The sequence below is a fragment of the Prosopis cineraria genome, unplaced genomic scaffold (assembly GCF_029017545.1).
Source record: "Prosopis cineraria cultivar Desert tree isolate PC_DT_omini unplaced genomic scaffold, ASM2901754v1 PC5, whole genome shotgun sequence".
Lineage (NCBI taxonomy): Eukaryota > Viridiplantae > Streptophyta > Magnoliopsida > Fabales > Fabaceae > Prosopis > Prosopis cineraria.
Genome location: NW_026555336.1, coordinates 40,826,213 through 40,844,834, shown reverse-complemented (window position 1 = coordinate 40,844,834; position 18,622 = coordinate 40,826,213). Strand labels below are relative to the sequence as shown.

Genomic DNA, 18,622 nt, shown 5'->3' with positions numbered 1-18,622 from the left:
TGACAATAAACATTCTGAGTCAGCAATTAAGATTAAAGGTGGCTATGGACATCATGTGGTTGGGACTGCAAGTTGAGACATGCTTTAAGGTTTTTTGAAAGAGGAAATTTGTCTAATTATTTCCCCATCACCACCATCCACGAGAGCCAAACACCATGTTTTGCTGCATGGAATAGCCAAGATTGAAGCTAGGTCCGATGATAGATAAGATAAGGGGGAGAAGTTTTTTCATTTTTCTTTAAAAATAATTAAGGTTTAATGATCCTGTCCATTTTTAACTCCAAACACTAATCCAGCTGGCTATATTTATTTTAATTATGCGGAGTGGGGATGAGTGACTGTTATAAGAATAATTATAAATTCCTAGTTGTCCTTGAATTGGCAATGAATCACCACCAATTTATGCATGGTAACAAAGGAGGGTACAATCAATCTACGAGTTAAATGCCCTTTTTTGCTTCTTCTTCTTCTTCATGTTATTATGAGTTGTCATCATTGTTGGCTTCATCTAGTGTAGCTTCTCTTGATTATTTTAGTGGGGTTTGTTGAGTACCATAGCTTAGGGCCTTTCTTGAGGGTAACATTTAGTCTGTTAAAGAAACTTTCTGCTCCATGCCATAACATTTTGAATATCCATTCCATTCTGATTTTAACAGAAATGGACAGTCCTGGATGAAGCCATTATTTAAAGTGTAAATGCTATAATTCTCTGAAGTGTGAAGTTTTCAGGAAACTGAAATTAAATCATTAAAAAAAAGAAAGAAAGAAAGAACCATAACTTGAAGGAGAAAGTTGCTTTTTCTTATCAACAAAACTTTGTACAATAGTAAAACATACATTGGACCCTTTGTTGCTCCACAAAATAATAACTGATGAAGCATTGGGTGCGAAAAATTACAATTCTTCTTTATCTTCCTCTAAGATTGAGAAAGCGCATGCTGAAGATATTTGAAAGTCTTCTGGTAATTTAAGAAACCCATAAACCAGAATTCGAAGTTGTCCAAGGTAATGATTTCTATGTACTTTTGTGAAGGCTTCTTCACATTCTTACTTTGGTTAACACTTCTTATCTTGAAAAGTGGAATCAAGACCTGCAAATGAGAGATAGGTTTGAAGATGTATATTAGCAAAGCTTGACAAAAGATAATACAAGATTCAGTGATGTTTTGTGCAGAACTGTGAGAATCACCTTATAGTGGACTCCTCCAATCACTTCCCCTTCAGATGATGTGATCTTGATGGATCTGTCACTGCAAAAAGCAACCTTTTCTGTGGATATGAAGAGGAGTCCTGCTATAGGACCAGATGTGGTTGATAGATAGCACTGTGATGCTTTCAACAGTTTCTCTCCTTCTTTGACACTAAATAATTGCAAAAATATTTTCTCCACTCCGCCAACCTGAAGAATTCTAGCTCCCAACCTTAACTTACCTTTTACTGTATCAGTTATCTTTGGCCCCAGTCTCACTGCAAGTGAAAATAGCAGTTTTAAGAGATAATTTACACTTCATTTGCAAGTTTCAATCACAAAAGACTATTTGACATACATGTTTGAAAAACTTGTTTAGGCCAATGAATAATGGAGGGTAGGAAAAGAAAAGGTTTAAGCTTCACAAAGGCATTTTTAAAATTCACATGGGGAAAATCTAAAAGTCACTTAAGACTTTCATACCATGCTCTCGCACTTCATGGGCAAAACTGTCAGCATTTTTCCCAAACTTGTTCATCCTCCCAAGAACCGAACTTGCTTTACCTGGAAACATGAAGATGCTTAGGATTAGATGATGATCAAACATCACAGAAAGGATTGATCAAACAAGTTTTGTAAGGGAAGGATCGCTTACTTTGATTCGAATTTTTGTTAAACTTGTTTTGGCCAGCTGAATGAGGCAAATATCTCTTCGAGATTATTGGAATTCCAATAACAAGCTGCTGAAGAAGCGAGGCCTTCCTTTTTGTATCACTCTTTCTCTAAAATATGCCTTCTATGAGATTTGTGAAGGATGTTAGCCAAAAGAACTTTGCTCGCTTACGCTGATCTTGTATTCTGCAACGTTATGTAGAAGAATGCAAGGTGAGTAGGTGAACCTTGACTTTTATGTGGGATGACTCATATATCCATAGTCAAGAAGAAGAGAAAGTTGATATAAAAAATTGGACAGCTTGTTTGGTTTCTTTTGGTAAAAGATATCATCTACGTATGCATGTCAACTTTGATAAAAGCATGTAAAAGATTTGGTATAAAGGTGGAATCAACTTGCATCAATAAGGAAACTTGTCAGTGTTATCCAACCTCTTGTATTTTTTGATGAGCCAAACCTCTTGTATTTTATTTCCCTTACATGTGGTTCAGTGGTGGTGTGAAAGAAAGTTTCTGTGCTGGCCAGCTGGCAATGAAACTTTCTGATGCAAGATTGTCTAAGTTTACCTCTGATAAGAAAAGCATATTAAAGAACTATATATATATATATATATATAAAAAGTAATTAAAGAGAAAAAAACCATTTCCTCAGACCACCAAGAAGAGATTTTGAAATGGTTTTAATTTTCCGGTTAGCATAACTGGCGGCTTTTACGTCAAAAGTGATGTCAGCGTCAAAAATACTTTTGCAAGATACAAAAGTTCAAGGACATTGTAATTGAAAGTCCGTACTTTGATTCTGAAACCAGTGAGGCATCCATTGAAATCAATGAAAGTCAAGCGTATAGATCTTTTGAGGATATATATCATTCCATTTGTTTTCTTCTTATACTCTTCATTGTCATCATGATATCTTAGTTGCTAGTCATGAATATCTAAACCTCTTGGATCTGACGCTTTAGATAAATTCATTTGTCTAGCTGGATTGATTTGCGATGACTATAAATTATATTTCTATCCCATCTCGTTAATGAATCTATCGCCTTTTATTTATTTATTTATTCATTATTTCGGGTGATATTTACATGGTTTATTCATTATGTCATGTAGTAACGTAGTAACGGGTGAAATACAATATTGAATTATCAGGCATACAAGAAAAATAAACGTTGGTTAGACAGATGCATGTGACATGCATGATTTATGCATGTCAAGTTTTTGCGAGATAATTATACCGGATTTTAAAGAAATTATTGAGTTTACATTATTAACTCTTGTGATTGGAAAAGTCGACGTAAGACCAGTGAGGTAAAATCGCAAGGATATTATATTATTTTCCCTCGTCAGAAAAACATTTGTTTAATTTGATAATTTCTATTGTTATTGGTCATGCCTTTTAAATTACACCCTTTTAATGATAATGATTTATTAAAGGCAAAAGGATATACATAGATATAAATATAATATATATTATACCAACTAATAGGGGTGTGTGTGTGTTGATTGATATTGCTATAGTGGTAAGAATAGTGATATTTCGTGATTTTGAATTTTGATATGATAATCCTTATTTAATTTTAATTAGATATATATGGTCAAAAATTGAATGCATTTTATTGGGGGGAAAAAATACTATTGCTAGATGCATTCATCAGATTTTGATCTGAGGTTCAGGAGTTAAAAGCGTATAGTGGAAGAATAATATATTTTTTTTGAGGAGGCCGAAAGACAGGGTTAGCCACTTAGCCTAGCTTCTGAAACCCTAATCCTCAATGGCGCCGAAACGTGCTTCTCCTTTGGACGAACCGCCCTCAGCTTCTTCCTCATCCGAAGAAGAGGAAGCTTCATCCGAAGTTGGATCTTCATCTGAAGATGACGATCAACCTTCAAAACTTACACAACCTCTTTCCGCTGAAAAGAAGCCCACTTCCAAAAAGCCTCCACCTGCTGCCCCAATCGCAAAATCTCAGCCAAAAGCTTCGGTTTCGGATTCTGAGACTGAATCTGATGCCGAATCTGACTCCGATGATGAGCGCCCCAGTGAGAATGCGGATCTGATTGTCAAACCCATTGCCTCCAAGCCCAAAGGAGAGACGCCTAAAGGAAAGAAGTCAAAATCTCAGCCATCCGTTACGCCGGCCAAAGCAGCTAACAAGCGACCAAGTGATAACAATCGACCGGCCACTGACTCAAAAAAGGCAAAGAAGGGAAAGGATGCTGGTGGAAACGATGAGATCTTGGCGGCGGAGGAGGATGGGAGAAAGGCCGGAGATGAGTCCAAGAAGCTGTTTCAGAGGCTTTGGAGCGAGGACGACGAGATTGCGATCCTCATGGGTTTAGCGGAATATGCAGCCAAGACAGGAGAAGCCCCGCTTAAGGATATTAATGGATTTCACGATTTCATAAAGAAGTCGGTACATGTTGATGTATCAAATGAACAATTGGCTAATAAGATTAGGACATTGAAGAGAAAGTACGTGAAAAATTCCCAAAAAGGTAAGAATGGTGAAGGCCCCAGTTTCTCCAAACCATACGACAAGAAAGTCTTTGAATTGTCTAAGAAGATCTGGCCTGATGAAGGAGCCAATGGAGGGATAGACCTTACAAAGTCAAATGGGAAAGAGAAGAAAAATAAGAAGGAAGGTAACAGTGTCGTGGCTTCTCGGAAACGAGAGCCTGATCTGGTTTCAGATTCGAAGGAAGTTCGAAAGATAGACATTGATCCGCATGCAGGTTCGCCGCTGAGTTTAAGTGAAATGATTAGGTTTAACAAAAGTCTGGGCCTGTCAGGGTTGGATGATGATGTTATTAAGAGGGGATATGAATTGATTGGAGCATCCAAGAAGGCAGAGTTGGATGACAGGTGGAAGAAACTGCAAATTGCAGAGTTGGAGCTGTTTGTGAAACGAGTTGAGCTTGTCAAGGATGAGGCTAGTTTGATATGGGAGGCAACCAAATCTTCAGGCAATTAGGATTGTGTTACTGTTAGGTATATCATATGTTTTATTGGCGAGCTTTGTAATTTTTTGGGCTGACATGTGGTTGCTTTATGTTGTATTGTTAAATTATTGTTTGCTGGTACAAAAGAGGAAGATTAGAACTAGTGATCCTTTACTGAAGCTCGCATCTGGGACACCCACCGGAGGCTAGCTCTGTTGGTTAGCTGTTATGTCAATTAAATCAAGTTATGAAAATATGTAGGTGAATTTTTTTTTTTCTTTTCAAAATGATTTACTTTTGTTTCTTTATAGTGATTACTGAATTATTTGACATGTTTGTGTGTGTGTGTGTGTGTGTGTGTGAAGAAGAACCAAGAAATTGATTTTAATCACACATTCCAAATGACTGATTTAACTTGACTCCAGGTATATTGTTCTACGAACTAATACCAGAGTAATTGTGATATTGAACTTGGAAGTCTTTCAACAATCAATATTTCTTCTCTTTTCGGGGATCATGTGGTATTTTGGTTTTCATAATTTGATGATTTCTGGGTAGTGTTCTAGCTTCAGTTTTGTTTTAGTCACTAGATTATTGTGTATTTGTGTGTTTGCAACATTTCAGTACTGCGTGTGTTAGAGTTGTATTTACATGTCTTGAACATCATAGCGAATGATGAGGATGATAGTTTTGCAGTTATCTGTGAACACTGTTTGGTGGCTTGCTTTTTCTTCCCTTACCCCAATAAAGCAGAGTCTGATTTTCTTGTTCCTGGAGCTAGTGTATAGATTTTTTTACAACATGCGTTCTCACTGTTTTGATGTCACGTTCTGTTTGATATAATATCATGTGGTGGCTGAGATCGTTGTTGGTAGTGCCTCCGTGATATATCTTTTAAACGTGGGTTTGCTGGATGGGTATCGTTTGTTTCCAAATGTGATTGGTTTGTTAATCGTTTTAGAATGATCTTTATATGATTCTACTTGCGGCGTCCTCTGCTTGGGGCTTGCTTTGGTTTTGATTGAGTTTAGGCTTGCATGCTAAATTGCTAACTAGCTATTCAACTTTTCTATGGCGTTGGATCAAATGCTAATTTATTGGCTTTACTGGTTCCAAGATGAAGAAATTTAGCAGACATCTCGATTGGGATATATCAGTAAGAAATTCTGGTTAAAAAAAAAAATCAAGAGAGGACATAATTTTGTATTTCTGTAACGTTTTGTCATTGATTTTTTTTCAGCGTTTTAGGTTTTTATATTTTTATTTTTTATTATTTTAAGTCTTTTTATAAATAAAATGTGGAGATTTTGGAAATATTTAAAACAATGAAAAACAATAGTATAAGAATTTAAAATACTAAAAAAAAAGACAAGGATGAAAATTAAAGTGCAAGTAAAATGTAAAAAATTTAAAGTTATGTTTTTTTCCCTTCAAAAATCGATATTAAATGCTGTTTTTGTAACCCAAATAAAAATACCGTTTCACAGATCAAAGGTTGCATGGGACACTTAATTTTGTAGGTGTATGCTTAAGTTTTTTAATAATTTACCAAAAACAAAGTCTGCATGTTCTGTATTTATTATTTAGTATAGGAAATTTATTCAGTAGATATAGTAAAGTTAGTGTCTTTCACATAATATTGGTTGACAAATTCAATGAATCTGAATATGATTTTCTTGGGGCATTTGGCTGGTGATTTTAGCCCATTCCAACTAATAGGATAAGACTTGTTATTGTTATTATTTGGCTAGTGATTTATAAGACAGAATAAGTGAAAATTTATATTAAAATCAAGCATAAAAAAGTTTGGAAAATGGATTTTAACACTAGAAAATTACTATTAAAGTTTTTAAATTGAATTTGAAAATTTAAAGTCCTAAGTGTAACTTAAAGAGCACATAAGAAAGATGCCTAATTTATAAGTTTAGGCACTTGTATTTTAAATAGTTTGGGATACAAAGCACAGACCACAGTGGAGTGTTATAAGACCAAGAGAGGTATTTGCTATTTAGGTTATTCCTCACTTTTATTCAAACAATGCGCGGCTTTTATTACCAAAAAGTACACTTAATAAAAAAAAAACTGATTTTGAAATTGGATTCTTAGGAGACATTGTTAAAGTGAGATTATTAAAAAAAATTAATAAGATAATCTTGCATAAATATAAATGAATCTAATCTCCTCGGATTTCTGAGTAAATTTACTTTTAGAGATTGTCTATATCATTATTTTTAAAGGCGATTTTAAAAATAGGCTATTGATCTTATGCATATAAATTTTTAATCTAAAATCACATCGAGTGCATAACTTGGTACCGCATCGGCAGTACACTTGTAAACCTCACGAAATTTGCAGAGTCGTTTTGCATGAAGAAGAGGTGAGGGGTGCCGTAAAATTTAAAGCCATGAAACTTTCCTCTACATAAGGAGAAAATTCTATGAACAAAATATCAATTTAAAGATCTACAGAGCAACCAATCCTTTTATGGTATCACGTGGCAGGACTGCCAAGGACTCTAGTGCAGCTGATAAAGATTCATGTGCATTTCATTCCAGTGCTTCACCGTAGTGAAGCTTAAGCTTATTTGAATATCACTGATCAAGCATGATATACTCAACTGTCTAGCGAAAGAATTAAATTAAAGTGAATAGGCCTGCTAGTCTGCTGTTTCTTTGTACATATGGCCTTAAAATACCAATACTAGAACCTCACCTATGAGCAGATGTGTGTGGCATAGGGTATGGCATTGGACCCATGTTCATTGGGGCACCGGGAACAACTGTGCCGGACACTGGTGCTCGGACCCCATATGCCATGTGTGCTGGTCCAGGAAGATTTACTGGGGTGCCCACTGCAGAGACAAGGGGTCCTCCTATAGGTTGCCCAATAGTTGGAGTACCATATATTCCTACACCAGGAGGTCCGTTTGGAGTTTGAGGGGCTTGTTTGGTTGACTTCCCAGCAGCATTGGATGTAGAAGAACCATTTGTTTGACCAGTGATGGGTCCTTGAGGAGCTGAAATGTCTCCGTTGTTCACACTGGTGATATCATGTATACTGGATCTTCTTCTATCTTTATTCATCGAGTTCAAACGAATGAAGTATTTTTGAGCATGGCTTGCTACTTGAGTGGGCGTTCTAGTCACCACAAAGTGCCTAGATATACTTCGCCAGTCACCTTTTCCATACTTCTCCAAGCCAAGAAGAAATAGCCTGTTTGGCAAATTTTAAAATTTCAAAACAAAAAATCAGATGAATTTGAGCTTATCATGCGTACATGGAAGCAGATTTCTGGTACAAGTACAGCAAAATTAATATTAACTACAAACATGCTTTCCTGATAGATCATCTTTCCCATCAAATATAGTCACTTAAATTATCAATCACATTGCGAGTCTTTGATAGCGAATTTAATTCCATCAAGCAAAACTTTCAAACCAAGGTACATGAATAGCAATAAAGCATTAGATAGACAAGCACCTGTGTTGACAAGTGGAAGTTAATGAGGAATAGATCATGTAGCTAAGCACTCTAAAGAAACCAAGTTCAACCTAAATATCATACACAAGGGGAAATGGATCGCATTCTTTCTTTGAGGAATGCGAAATTAGTAAACTCCAATTGTCTGTAATTTCCTGTAAGCTTGAAGGAACCTATGAAAGAAGTTAAAATATGGAGCCAATTAGGTTCGATTCCTCAAGCATGCTAGAAGGAGAAAATTGATGTCACAAATTCAAGACAAGAGAGTGGAGATAATATGTTGGTATTTGGTCCAATTCAAATTTCTCTTATTTTTAGCAAAATAGTAAGTAAAATACTGGAAAGGAATTGCTAAGGTAGGTGAATCCGCCAGTCTCCCAGAAGTATTCTTCTATCAGAAGGCTTCAAGAAATTTCAAAAGAGAATCATACCTCGTAGCGGTTTTTTTTTTTTTTTTGGGGGGGGGGGGCGCAAACAGCAGGAACTTTCATCCATGATGAACTCTACTAAATGAATTATTTTCTTGTTTCTCATGGTCCCATGGAGCCCCAGAAGTCATAGTGGAATGGCTCTCTATAGACACTTTTAAGGCTATCGCATCATTTAAACAGTATCAGAATTGGATTCACATTAACTGTTTACAAAATTTTGAAAACCAGAGACCACATTAGTTAGTAACGAGAAATGAAAACAAAGACTAAGATGGGGGCTGATAGGAGTATGTTGTCAAAGGATATATAACTGGATTTTCCATTGCTCATAGTACCACTGTGTAATAGACTTTGTATCAGACACAACTGTAAAGTTAGCAACTGAAAGTCAAAGCAGTTACGGTGCAGTCACCTATCTCTTTGGTTTTAATGACCCAAAAAGAGACCACATCAGTCATTTTGCAGTATGGAGAAGTCTAGAACAGAGTGGATGGGGAAGAAGTTGAACAGTGTAACTTGATAAGACTGGTTCTGAGGGAGTTAAGGAGAGAGGGTCAGATCTGCATAAAACATGTACCTCGTGAGGGGAATCAGTCAATGTTTTCAAAATCAGACCGAATATTGAGTTGGAAAGGCCAATGGTTCGCATGGTCCAACATGATTGAACTGGTGACGTAATAATTAAATTAAAAAAATTATATGTATATAATAATCTAAATATAAAAAATAAATATGAAATTGCTACTTAACTTAAAAATAAAACCAAATATTTTAAGTTTATTATGACTGAACAAATCATATGATACAATATAACATCAAATGACTAAAAAAAATTATTTGATAAAAAAAATTTAAAAAAATAAAGGAAAAGAAAAAAAGGTATTTTTTAAGCCATTTGGTTTTTAAGAACTGGATCCAATTCCTGACTTGATTCTCGGTTCCCAGTCTAAAAGCTGATCCAAAGCGACCTAATCCAGCTCAACTCTCCCAACAATTTTTTTAGCTTGACCGAGTTCCATTAGCCTAACTGGTCAACAGTCCGACCATTCGCTCCATCCAGTCTAGTTTTTAATCATTAGAATTAGTGTGCTACACACTTACAGGTTACAGCCTGGAGCTTGAGTTGGGGACCCATGTGTGGAAGTCTTGTGGTAAGGGAGGGCTTGATTGTTTTTGCAGACAAATGGGGTATCCAGTTCGAGGGGGGATCGTTTGTTTCGTTTTTTCCTTTCAAGGCTTCAGGACTTGTCTTCTTACCCCGAAAAAAAAAAAAACCTCAAACCCTCGTGCAAATTAGAAAGACCAAAATTACAAGAAGCCAGAAAGTGGTAATGTGCTAAATAACATGCAACTATAAAATCCATTCAATTCATTTACTAAGAAATTTGTGAAAATGAAATGAGAATGAAAATTTAATATAGTTATATACTGCAACCACCATCTATAGACACTGAATATTATTACATCATAATACCGATGTCAAGGTGCTTCCAATTTAGTAACCCATACCCTCATGCTGAAATTAAGTCCAATCACCCCTTGATAGGAAGGATAACAAGGTTAGAATATGATTCTTGAAATGATATTATACTAAAGCCTTGCATTTGTCGGAAGGGGATTTCAAAAAAGAAAGATGCAGAAAGAATTTTTTATTTTGATACATCTAGTTACCAAAGAATTGATGCTTCCTTCACTTAAACCAAGGAAAGGTACTTCCTACCACCCAAAATATATATATATATATGTATGTATGTATGTATTGCCAATCTTACCCTAACTCATAAAACAGTTTGACTATTTTATCCCTTCTTTATCTAAAATATTCAAATTTTAAATTTATAAAAACGACTATTATTTTATATCTTTAAATGTCATTTCTCTTAAAAATGTTAGCCTCATATTTTACATTGAACTAGTGCCCTGATTTTGAATGCTCAACTTCGGTATTCTAATAAAGGGTATTCATATCTCTTGGCTACTTTAGCTCTTTCATGTCCTTTCTTGATTGCTACAAGCCCAACTTCCAATATGAAGGGAGGGGGGATGATTTCTTCCAGCCCACCAAGCACATTTTTGGTCCAAAAATCACATTTCCATGAAAGCATCTCTCCCTTCCCATTCCCCACAAAAATGGTTCCATCCACCCAAACATGGTCTAACAATGGTTTTCTTTTTTTCTTTTTTTCTTTTTTTTTTTTGGGATTATGGATGTCTATTTCAAGAGGTATAATGTATGAAATTATTGGCCGATTTGCCTATTTCACCGTAAAACTTAGACTGGAATTTTCAAGCTTCAATATTCCAAAGGGTGAGATGTCATAGTCTATTTGTCAAGACATATAAGAACAGTATTAAGTAATTAAGAAGGGCTTAAGGTGCTGTTCAATACATAAGAAATATATTTTCTCAACCAGGTAAAATCTATAAGATTTTTTTTTTTTTGGCCAACTATTGTCAAGAGGTTTAGATAAAACAAATATAATAATTTTAAAATTTGTCTTGTATGTCCGAAGTAATATAGGAATAGTATTTTTCAAGTTTGTAATGAGCTGGTTTAGATCAATCCTAACCCGATGATTATGAATTACTTATATTCTATATTACTTTATTACTTTATTTATATACTCATTTAGATTTCTCAGAATTCTCGTTTTATTTTACCTCATTTCATTCATTCAAAACAGAAAATAAAAAAATTCGAATTTATCTAAAAATTTCTATACATTTATATACATATGACTTGATACTAGCGCCCAACCTATGGGCTTTGAAGGGATAGAGGAAGGGAAGAAAACAAAGATGGTCACTCCTTTTAGTTTAGGAACATGGCTCGTTCATTCACTTGCTCATGAACTCGCTGCTTTCTACTTCCCAAGGCATAATGACAGATCGAGAGGCTCGATTAGAAAGAATCGGCGGAGAAATTTTATGTTATATATGGTAATCTTTCGGATATCCGAATTCTATGAGAAACTTACATACATTTTTATGCAAAAAGAGAGAGAAAAAGCGGGTTTCTAATATCACTCCACTCCACATATATTAGTTAATACGGGAAGATAAAAAAATCCAATGGATTTCAATTTTATGCAAAATGCTTTTCTATTTCTAAAATGTCCAATATACGTTTTACATCTTCTATGCGAAGATGTTCCATTTTCATAAGGTCTTCTTGACTGTTATTCAAAAGCTCCAATAATGTATGTATATTGGACCATGTTCGTATAAACATTGGACTGTCTATAAAGTCGTCTAATCTAGCATCAGGTGCCAAAGCGACCTGACAGTACCTTTTTAGGTATGAGAGACACTGGCGCATCCATCCTTGATAGAGAGAGTATTCATTAAAATCTCTCATACCAGGGTAAAAGATAAAATCTCTCTTTGGGGACCATAGTCTCCCGCTCATTTTTTTATTTTACATTTATTTTAAAAGATAAAGAAAGATTGATGAGAAAAACGTCTAAAATAAATTAGTAAAAAAGAAACAAAAAGTATGAAACTCCAATATTTTTTTCTTATCTTAAAATAATAGTATAATGGTAAAGAATGTTGAAGTAAATACAAAATGGATGTATCAAGAAAAAGACTACTAAAAAGTAAAGGGGAAGAATCCGCACGAATCGGATTTTTTGAGGAACATCTCGAGAGAGAATTGGATTTGGTTAGACAATGTTTGGTTGTTAAACAAGGATCGGTTTTTTAGCAAGGTACGGAATGTATCGTCAAATATTCAATATGATTCCACAAGATCTAGACAACTTAACTAAGAAATCATCAGAAGAAGACGTAATATAATTCCAACATGATTACTAGGCTCCTGATCCTACGTTATTGATAAAGAAACCCCAAACCGCCAGTCTGCCACAAATTCCTACTCATAAATCTTAAACCAGGACCACAATCAAAGCCATAATTAATATTGATATTAAATTCTATTTTCCACACTGCACCACAAACTATTTTGCCTCACAGACTATAGTACACATCTCTCAATAGAATCTGATATCCTATAGGTGTATTCACAGACACTCATATGACTGAGGAGCATAAGCTCATTCAATGAGGTTCAACATAAAGATTGTCAGCAACAGAAATAGCATCTAAAAGCAACAAAAAAAAATGGCAAGGACTCCATGATGTCCAAAGCAAAATAACTCGATGTGCCTTTTTATCTGCCTGGTTTCATCTTCTGAGTCTCAATAACCACAAACCATTGACGTAACTTAAAACAGATAGCTAACATCATCCAAATGAGATTAGCATCGGCAATATATCAACCACTAAAAAACAACAGTTTGCATAAACCAGTGTGCAGAGAAAATCTACTTGCAAGAGTCATTGTTGCACTCCAATCATAACTTGACGTTTTCCTGGTTGTTATGTGCCAAAAATTGCCGCAAATACAGATTCAAATAAAAAGTATACTCTCATTCAAAACAGAGTTGAGGCTCCAAATGCCAGTTAGGACAGGAAACATTTGCAATATTTTTATCCCCAAAGGATATAAAATTTCTCAATTTGGAGTGTCCATTTCTGATTTTTCTCTACTAAACCCTCATAACTTGTAGTTCACCTAAGTTTGGTCCCTCCACAATGCTGAACTGGAAATGCGTGGTTTACATGAAGAACTAGATTTGAAATTGACGTGAATTATACACAAATTCAATTGGCTGAATCAGAAACGAAAGGACAAAAACCAGAAACATAACTTTCAGATACCCTCTTATTAGAAAGTTCTCCTTCTCTCACACCTGCCTCTCCCTCTCTCTCCAATAATACAAGCCATTTTTATTACTAGTGATTTGAATCTAAAAATCCCATCACTGAACCATGTAACTGTTACATAGTTCATCAGCTCCCCCCCCCCCAAAAAAAAAACAAGAAGACATAGCATCTTTGGATTAAATTCCATATTTTCCAACTACTTTGTTACTCTGGATATTAACTTTAACGCAACAACCATGTGTTGGAAACAACAAATACCTCTAATCTACAAAGCTTATTAACCGTAATCCTCAATACAAAATAATTAGGCCTTTATGGTATCATAAAACTAAATCCTGAGAGACGAGAATGGTCATTGACCCAACAAAGAATAGCAAACATTAGAAATAACAACACACATGAAGAAACATCAAAGAAGTTTACCATACAAAATGTTTAGTAATCACAATGCCATCGTGTGGATGGAAACACAACCTTTGGATAACCATCAGAAAAAATAGGGGTTACCAGATAACATGTTAAACCAGCCAAAATCATTAAAAAATTGATTTAGTAAGATTAATAATGAACCATTGATTATAGCCATACGGCAACACCGGTCAATTAGGACAAATAGTCCACAATCAGATATAACTAACCTCAGAATTATATAATTAGACACGCTTGTGTTAACAATTATACAGCAAATTTAAAGTGAGAAAACATCCTTCAGCAAGTATAACCATCTATAAGCACATGTAGGTTTCTGTAAACATATAATCAATGACAAAATTACCTGTGTTCGTCTTCTGTCCAAGCAATACCCTTTCGCCGTTCCTGATCTGATCTTGAAGCCTTAGTTCCATGATTAGACTCACTGTTATAATGCCCAGAACCCTTCTTGGCCAAGCCTTCATCACTAGCATGGCTGGTTGACCCCTCTGAAGAAGAATTATAAGAAGGTATAGGCACACAACCAGATTCGATCTGGTTAAGATCCTCAACCAAGAGCTCATAGTGAAGTTTAATCTCTTCTACAGTTTTCCCTGGTACATCAGCTGCAATCTTCTCCCATCGATCTGATGCATCTTCAGGATGAGTTGCTAGGGCATTTTCAAATGCTTTATCTTGCTCTCTGCTCCACACAGAGCTACTACCCACTTCATCCACAGTCATCAAGTCTTGCTTGAACCGACTAGAGTTTTATTATAGTAATAACCAAAAGGTTTCTAGCTAACTGCTCTAAGATCTAGGTTAAACCCATCTTAAATTCCACAAATTCTCCGATTTGCGTGATGGGAAAACAATTCTAGAATATCCCCATGGAGAGCAGTGCTATTAACTTTGGTGATCTGCTAAATAACGGGTGGGGATGAGCGTGATATGTTGGATAATAAGTGCTAGTATAAAGTGACTAATTCCAAGGAGCTGAAGCAGAACAAGAATACTGATAAACTCCCAAAACTCTGAGATAGGCAAGAATTGAATGAAGATTTGCTTCAGAATTCAAAACACACGCGCTCTTGTGAATTGCCAGCCTATAGATGAAAAGAAAAGAAATAAAGTTCAGTAAGAACATGAGAAATATCTGACAACTATAAAGCCATAGATGCAGCAAACGGTGTTTTAAGGCAAGTGAAAACTTAAAAAATAATGTAAATGTTAGTCAATGGGATGGTAATTAAGGCTACGATTTAGATATACGAAAGAGACCTTTCAAATACAAACAAATAAGAAAACCCGAGAAGACTGTAATGGATAAGAAGAGTATTCAAATTTGCTATTTCCCGTTCCCACACCCACCCACAAAAAAATCTCAGTTTACCCAAACACTTCTATTGATAAGAACAGTTTTAACAGCGCAGGACCACAAAAATATATTCTTCCACCATGGATATTAATTTTGCAAAGCTCGTTTCTCACTTTATGCATCCCGCATTCTCATATTCCAAATTCTGTTCTTTATATAACGGCAGAAAATCACGCAAATGAAAACCAACAACGAGACAAATGTTTTGAAAAGAAAAGGAAAAAAAAATTATTGACCGGTAAATAGGTTTTAAGTGGATTCAAAGTGCATTTAAAGCTTCATTATCAATAATGACATCTTTAAGATAAAATATTGAACCCACCAAATATCCCAAATCTCAAAAGTTTTGATCGAACACCAAATTCAGGAAAACCCACCACAGCGTACCTCGGTAAAATTCAATGAAGAAAGCAACAGTCGGACAACAGTAGATTCCATTAAGATAGAGGGTTTATGGTTATTTATCAGGGTTCAAGATCACCAGCAGGTGATTAGAAAATAATCACCTCTTGAAAACACGGGATGCAAAAGCTTAGCAGGGAAACCCTTTTCCTATTGCTATTACTCTGAAGTTTCTGACGCCCTCACCAACAATCAAAAAGATATTTAAGGTCCAACACTAAATAAACTACATTCACAGCCAAGTTAAAAACCTAATCCCGAGCGTGACTGTGAAAGGCTCACTGAAGCACCCAATTTTATGCATAAAATTCTAGCCCACAAAACTCCAGTAATTACTGTTACATCGTACATGATATAAAAAGATGCACAAACAAATTAATCTCAGCCACAGGAACCAGAAGAGTTTAAAAGGAGGGGGGGAAAAAATCAGAATTGGAATGAAAGATAATCTATCAAATAAGTGAGGTTTAAGAAAAAGCCCTAATATTTGATTGAAATTTACGAAGGTAGAACTTAAAAATCAAGAATGACATTGATTGCTATCCTGAAATCCCACAAAGAGGTGCAGGATGGGTCAATTGGTCCCATCCCCAACAACTGCTTTGCTACAAATAGGACAGCTGGGCTAGAAAAAGCCCCACCCCAAGTTGCAAGCCACTGGAATCTGCGGTACCCATTAATATCTGACAGCTGATACAACATGAAGAGAGAGAAGTTGCGGAGCGTCGTGTTTAAAGCAGGAATCAAAAGGTCCGAAAAGTTAGAGAGAGAAACTAATATTGATTTATATTTTTATTCTTCTTCGCCTTATGATTTTCCTTATCCCTAACAAATCGAGAAATAAAAAACAATATCCGAGCTAGAACAATGATGAGATAACAATATTCAAGAATTCAGAGCATCGAGAGACAGAACGATTGAAATGAATGTTTATCATATACGAAGTTTATGTAAATAAAATCGTCACCTCTGTATTTCTCTGGAGATGCCTGAAGGCTTGAATCGATGTTTTCTATTTTCTTTTTCTTCAGCTCTGGCAGAAGCGAGCTGCACATAGTCCTAGTCAAGAATAAATACTGTCTCGTCTTTGATACAGATACGGGGATAAATTTTTACACAGTGAATTGGATAAGCGCTGCAATTTTCCCTTTTCTCTCTTCTCATCTTTGGGATTCTTTTTAATAGATTTTATAAATTTGCTCTATTAATTGGCAAAACAAATTTGCTCTATTAAATGGTTAATTTATATACTTTTTAATATTATTTTTACAAACAAATAAATACGCATGAATAATGAATAATCGCAGTAATCCATCTAAGATTCTGATACATCTCAATCCCTTCTCACTCATACTGCTGTGAACAATGGGAGCTTTGTCCTCCAGGAATAGTTTGAGTGTTGAAATCTCAACACTTGTATATACATTAACTTGATTGAAAAATGATTCATGCCAATTTAAATTTAGTGAATAGTATAAATTCATCCATTCAATGAATGTTCTAGATTGTATGATAGCACCCGTTGATTTAATTGGAATGATTATTAAAAATTTTGTCATATAATACTTATAAAACACCAAATCCCACCTCTTGCATCAAATTGCAATTCTTATAGATGGCTGTTTTGAATCTTTAGAGGAGATAATAAACATGAGGGATTTCCTTTTTTTTTTTTCCCTCACAAGTATCATCTTCTTAAAGACAACTGTATTTGAGGCACTATTAAAAATTAAATATAATTATTTTTTTAATAAAAATTTAAACTTTAATTCATCATGTTGTGAGAAATTAATTTTTTTATTGGGCAGCCCAACCCTCATTGGTGAGAAGGTGTTTTAATTGTAAAGGTTATCTTAAATTTTTGAAAGAATATATATTTTAATAATTTTTAAGCATTAATAAAATCCAGTAATTTTACCAAATAGGTGATCTGATTGGTGGATATCTCTCCATGGTTTGCTAAAGAATTTCATCGGTATGGTTGCTTTATTTGATTGCACTTTGCCTGTCTTACTTATTGTATTTGTCCCCAAAAATTTTTTAAAGAAATTTCATCTAGTGATCGTAATTAAAATACTCTTTGATTTGTATTGCTCACAGAATCCAAATCCGTCTATCATCTGCCTTCAATACTCTTGGGAAATTATTTCTATTGTAAAAGCCCTCTTTTTCTTTGTACTGAGAAAAATCATATTTGTTACTCTGGACTCTTGAGCCTCACTCTCTTGTGAGGGGGGGGGAATCTTTTTTTTTATTATTATTATTCATAGCTATTTTCCTAATCAAAATAAAGAAAAAAATTATTACTCACGTAATTATTATTCAATAAGTTTATTTTTTTAATGAAAACTTAAAAATCATTTTCTATTCGATTTTCTATTGTACTTTTATTTTATGAACCGAATAAAGTCACCTGCAGTGAGAGTAAGATTTACAATTATGTTATTTTTATATCAGAATATGAATGCCTGGAGTAGCCAATGGATTAAATCTGTAGGAAATTATACACTTTTCCAAAAGGACAAACTTCAAATATGTTATTATTGTTTAAAAAAGTATTTGAGGCAACCAGAGAAGAAATGAAAGAAAAAGGAAGGGAGAGGCAAAACAATGATTGCTCACGGGAAGGACAAAAGGACGAAGTCAAGAAAAGCGGCCGAAAACAAAGAAAATTTGAAGCACACCACAACCACCAGCGTAATTCAACCCTGCTTCATCCCCACACTTCTTCTTCTTCTTCTTTTCCTCCCTTTTCCTGCTTGGATCCATATTTTTTGAATCAAAAGCTGAAATTCATTTTTGCTCCCAAAAAAAAAAGCCGGAATTCATTCAACAAAAAAAAAAAAAAAGAACAGTACAATAAACCTAAGACAAATGTAGAGAGGGCAAACTCAATTATCATTCGCCTCCCAAAGTAAAACTAGATGAAACAAGATTAAAGATGCAAAACAAGCTATCCAAAAAACGAGTTTTCCTAACAAAAAAATGAAT

The 18,622-nt window shown here is 34.9% G+C and overlaps 3 protein-coding genes across 5 annotated transcripts; 1 reads left to right on the top strand and 2 right to left on the bottom strand.

Annotated features, from left to right (window-relative positions):
* Positions 1–779: 779 nt before the first annotated feature.
* Positions 780–2,446, bottom strand: LOC129310910 (GEM-like protein 4). The gene is made up of 5 exons (XM_054952803.1): positions 2,429–2,446; positions 1,845–1,971; positions 1,673–1,753; positions 1,190–1,467; positions 780–1,091 (listed from the first exon to the last, which is right to left on the bottom strand). Exons 1-5 carry the CDS (start codon positions 2,444–2,446, stop codon positions 918–920), a joined length of 678 nt encoding a protein of 225 aa, XP_054808778.1. The 3' UTR covers positions 780–917.
* Positions 2,447–3,633: 1,187 nt separating this feature from the next.
* On the top strand, positions 3,634–4,833 carry LOC129310909 (probable transcription factor At1g61730). The gene has a single exon (XM_054952802.1). It carries the CDS (start codon positions 3,634–3,636, stop codon positions 4,831–4,833), a length of 1,200 nt encoding a protein of 399 aa, XP_054808777.1.
* Positions 4,834–7,223: 2,390 nt separating this feature from the next.
* Positions 7,224–16,716, bottom strand: LOC129310695 (transcription factor SRM1-like). 3 transcript variants are annotated; one of them, XM_054952609.1, is made up of 3 exons: positions 16,599–16,716; positions 14,216–14,957; positions 7,224–8,014 (listed from the first exon to the last, which is right to left on the bottom strand). In XM_054952609.1, the coding sequence occupies exons 2-3, from the start codon at positions 14,593–14,595 to the stop codon at positions 7,510–7,512; spliced, it is 885 nt and encodes a 294-aa protein (XP_054808584.1). In that variant the 5' UTR covers positions 14,596–14,957; positions 16,599–16,716; the 3' UTR covers positions 7,224–7,509. The 3 variants fall into 3 exon arrangements, with proteins under 3 accessions (XP_054808584.1, XP_054808583.1, XP_054808585.1); XM_054952608.1 differs by lacking the exon at positions 16,599–16,716 and adding an exon at positions 15,617–16,094; XM_054952610.1 differs by lacking the exon at positions 16,599–16,716 and adding an exon at positions 15,736–16,094.
* Between the last annotated feature and the right edge of the window lie 1,906 nt (positions 16,717–18,622).

Bases quoted from the DNA above. Each gene is read 5' to 3' on its own strand.
- LOC129310909 (XM_054952802.1), top strand. From the start codon at position 3,634: ATGGCGCCGAAACGTGCTTCTCCTTTGGACGAACCGCCCTCAGCTTCT.
- LOC129310695 (XM_054952609.1), bottom strand. From the start codon at position 14,595: ATGACTGTGGATGAAGTGGGTAGTAGCTCTGTGTGGAGCAGAGAGCAA. The intron at 8,015-14,215 runs GTAATTTTGTCA...TTTGCCAAACAG, and splicing joins TGGACAGAAGACGAACACAG to GCTATTTCTTCTTGGCTTGG.
- LOC129310910 (XM_054952803.1), bottom strand. The intron at 1,468-1,672 runs GTATGAAAGTCT...TTTCACTTGCAG, and splicing joins CCATGAAGTGCGAGAGCATG to TGAGACTGGGGCCAAAGATA. The intron at 1,092-1,189 runs GTGATTCTCACA...TCTCATTTGCAG, and splicing joins TTGGAGGAGTCCACTATAAG to GTCTTGATTCCACTTTTCAA.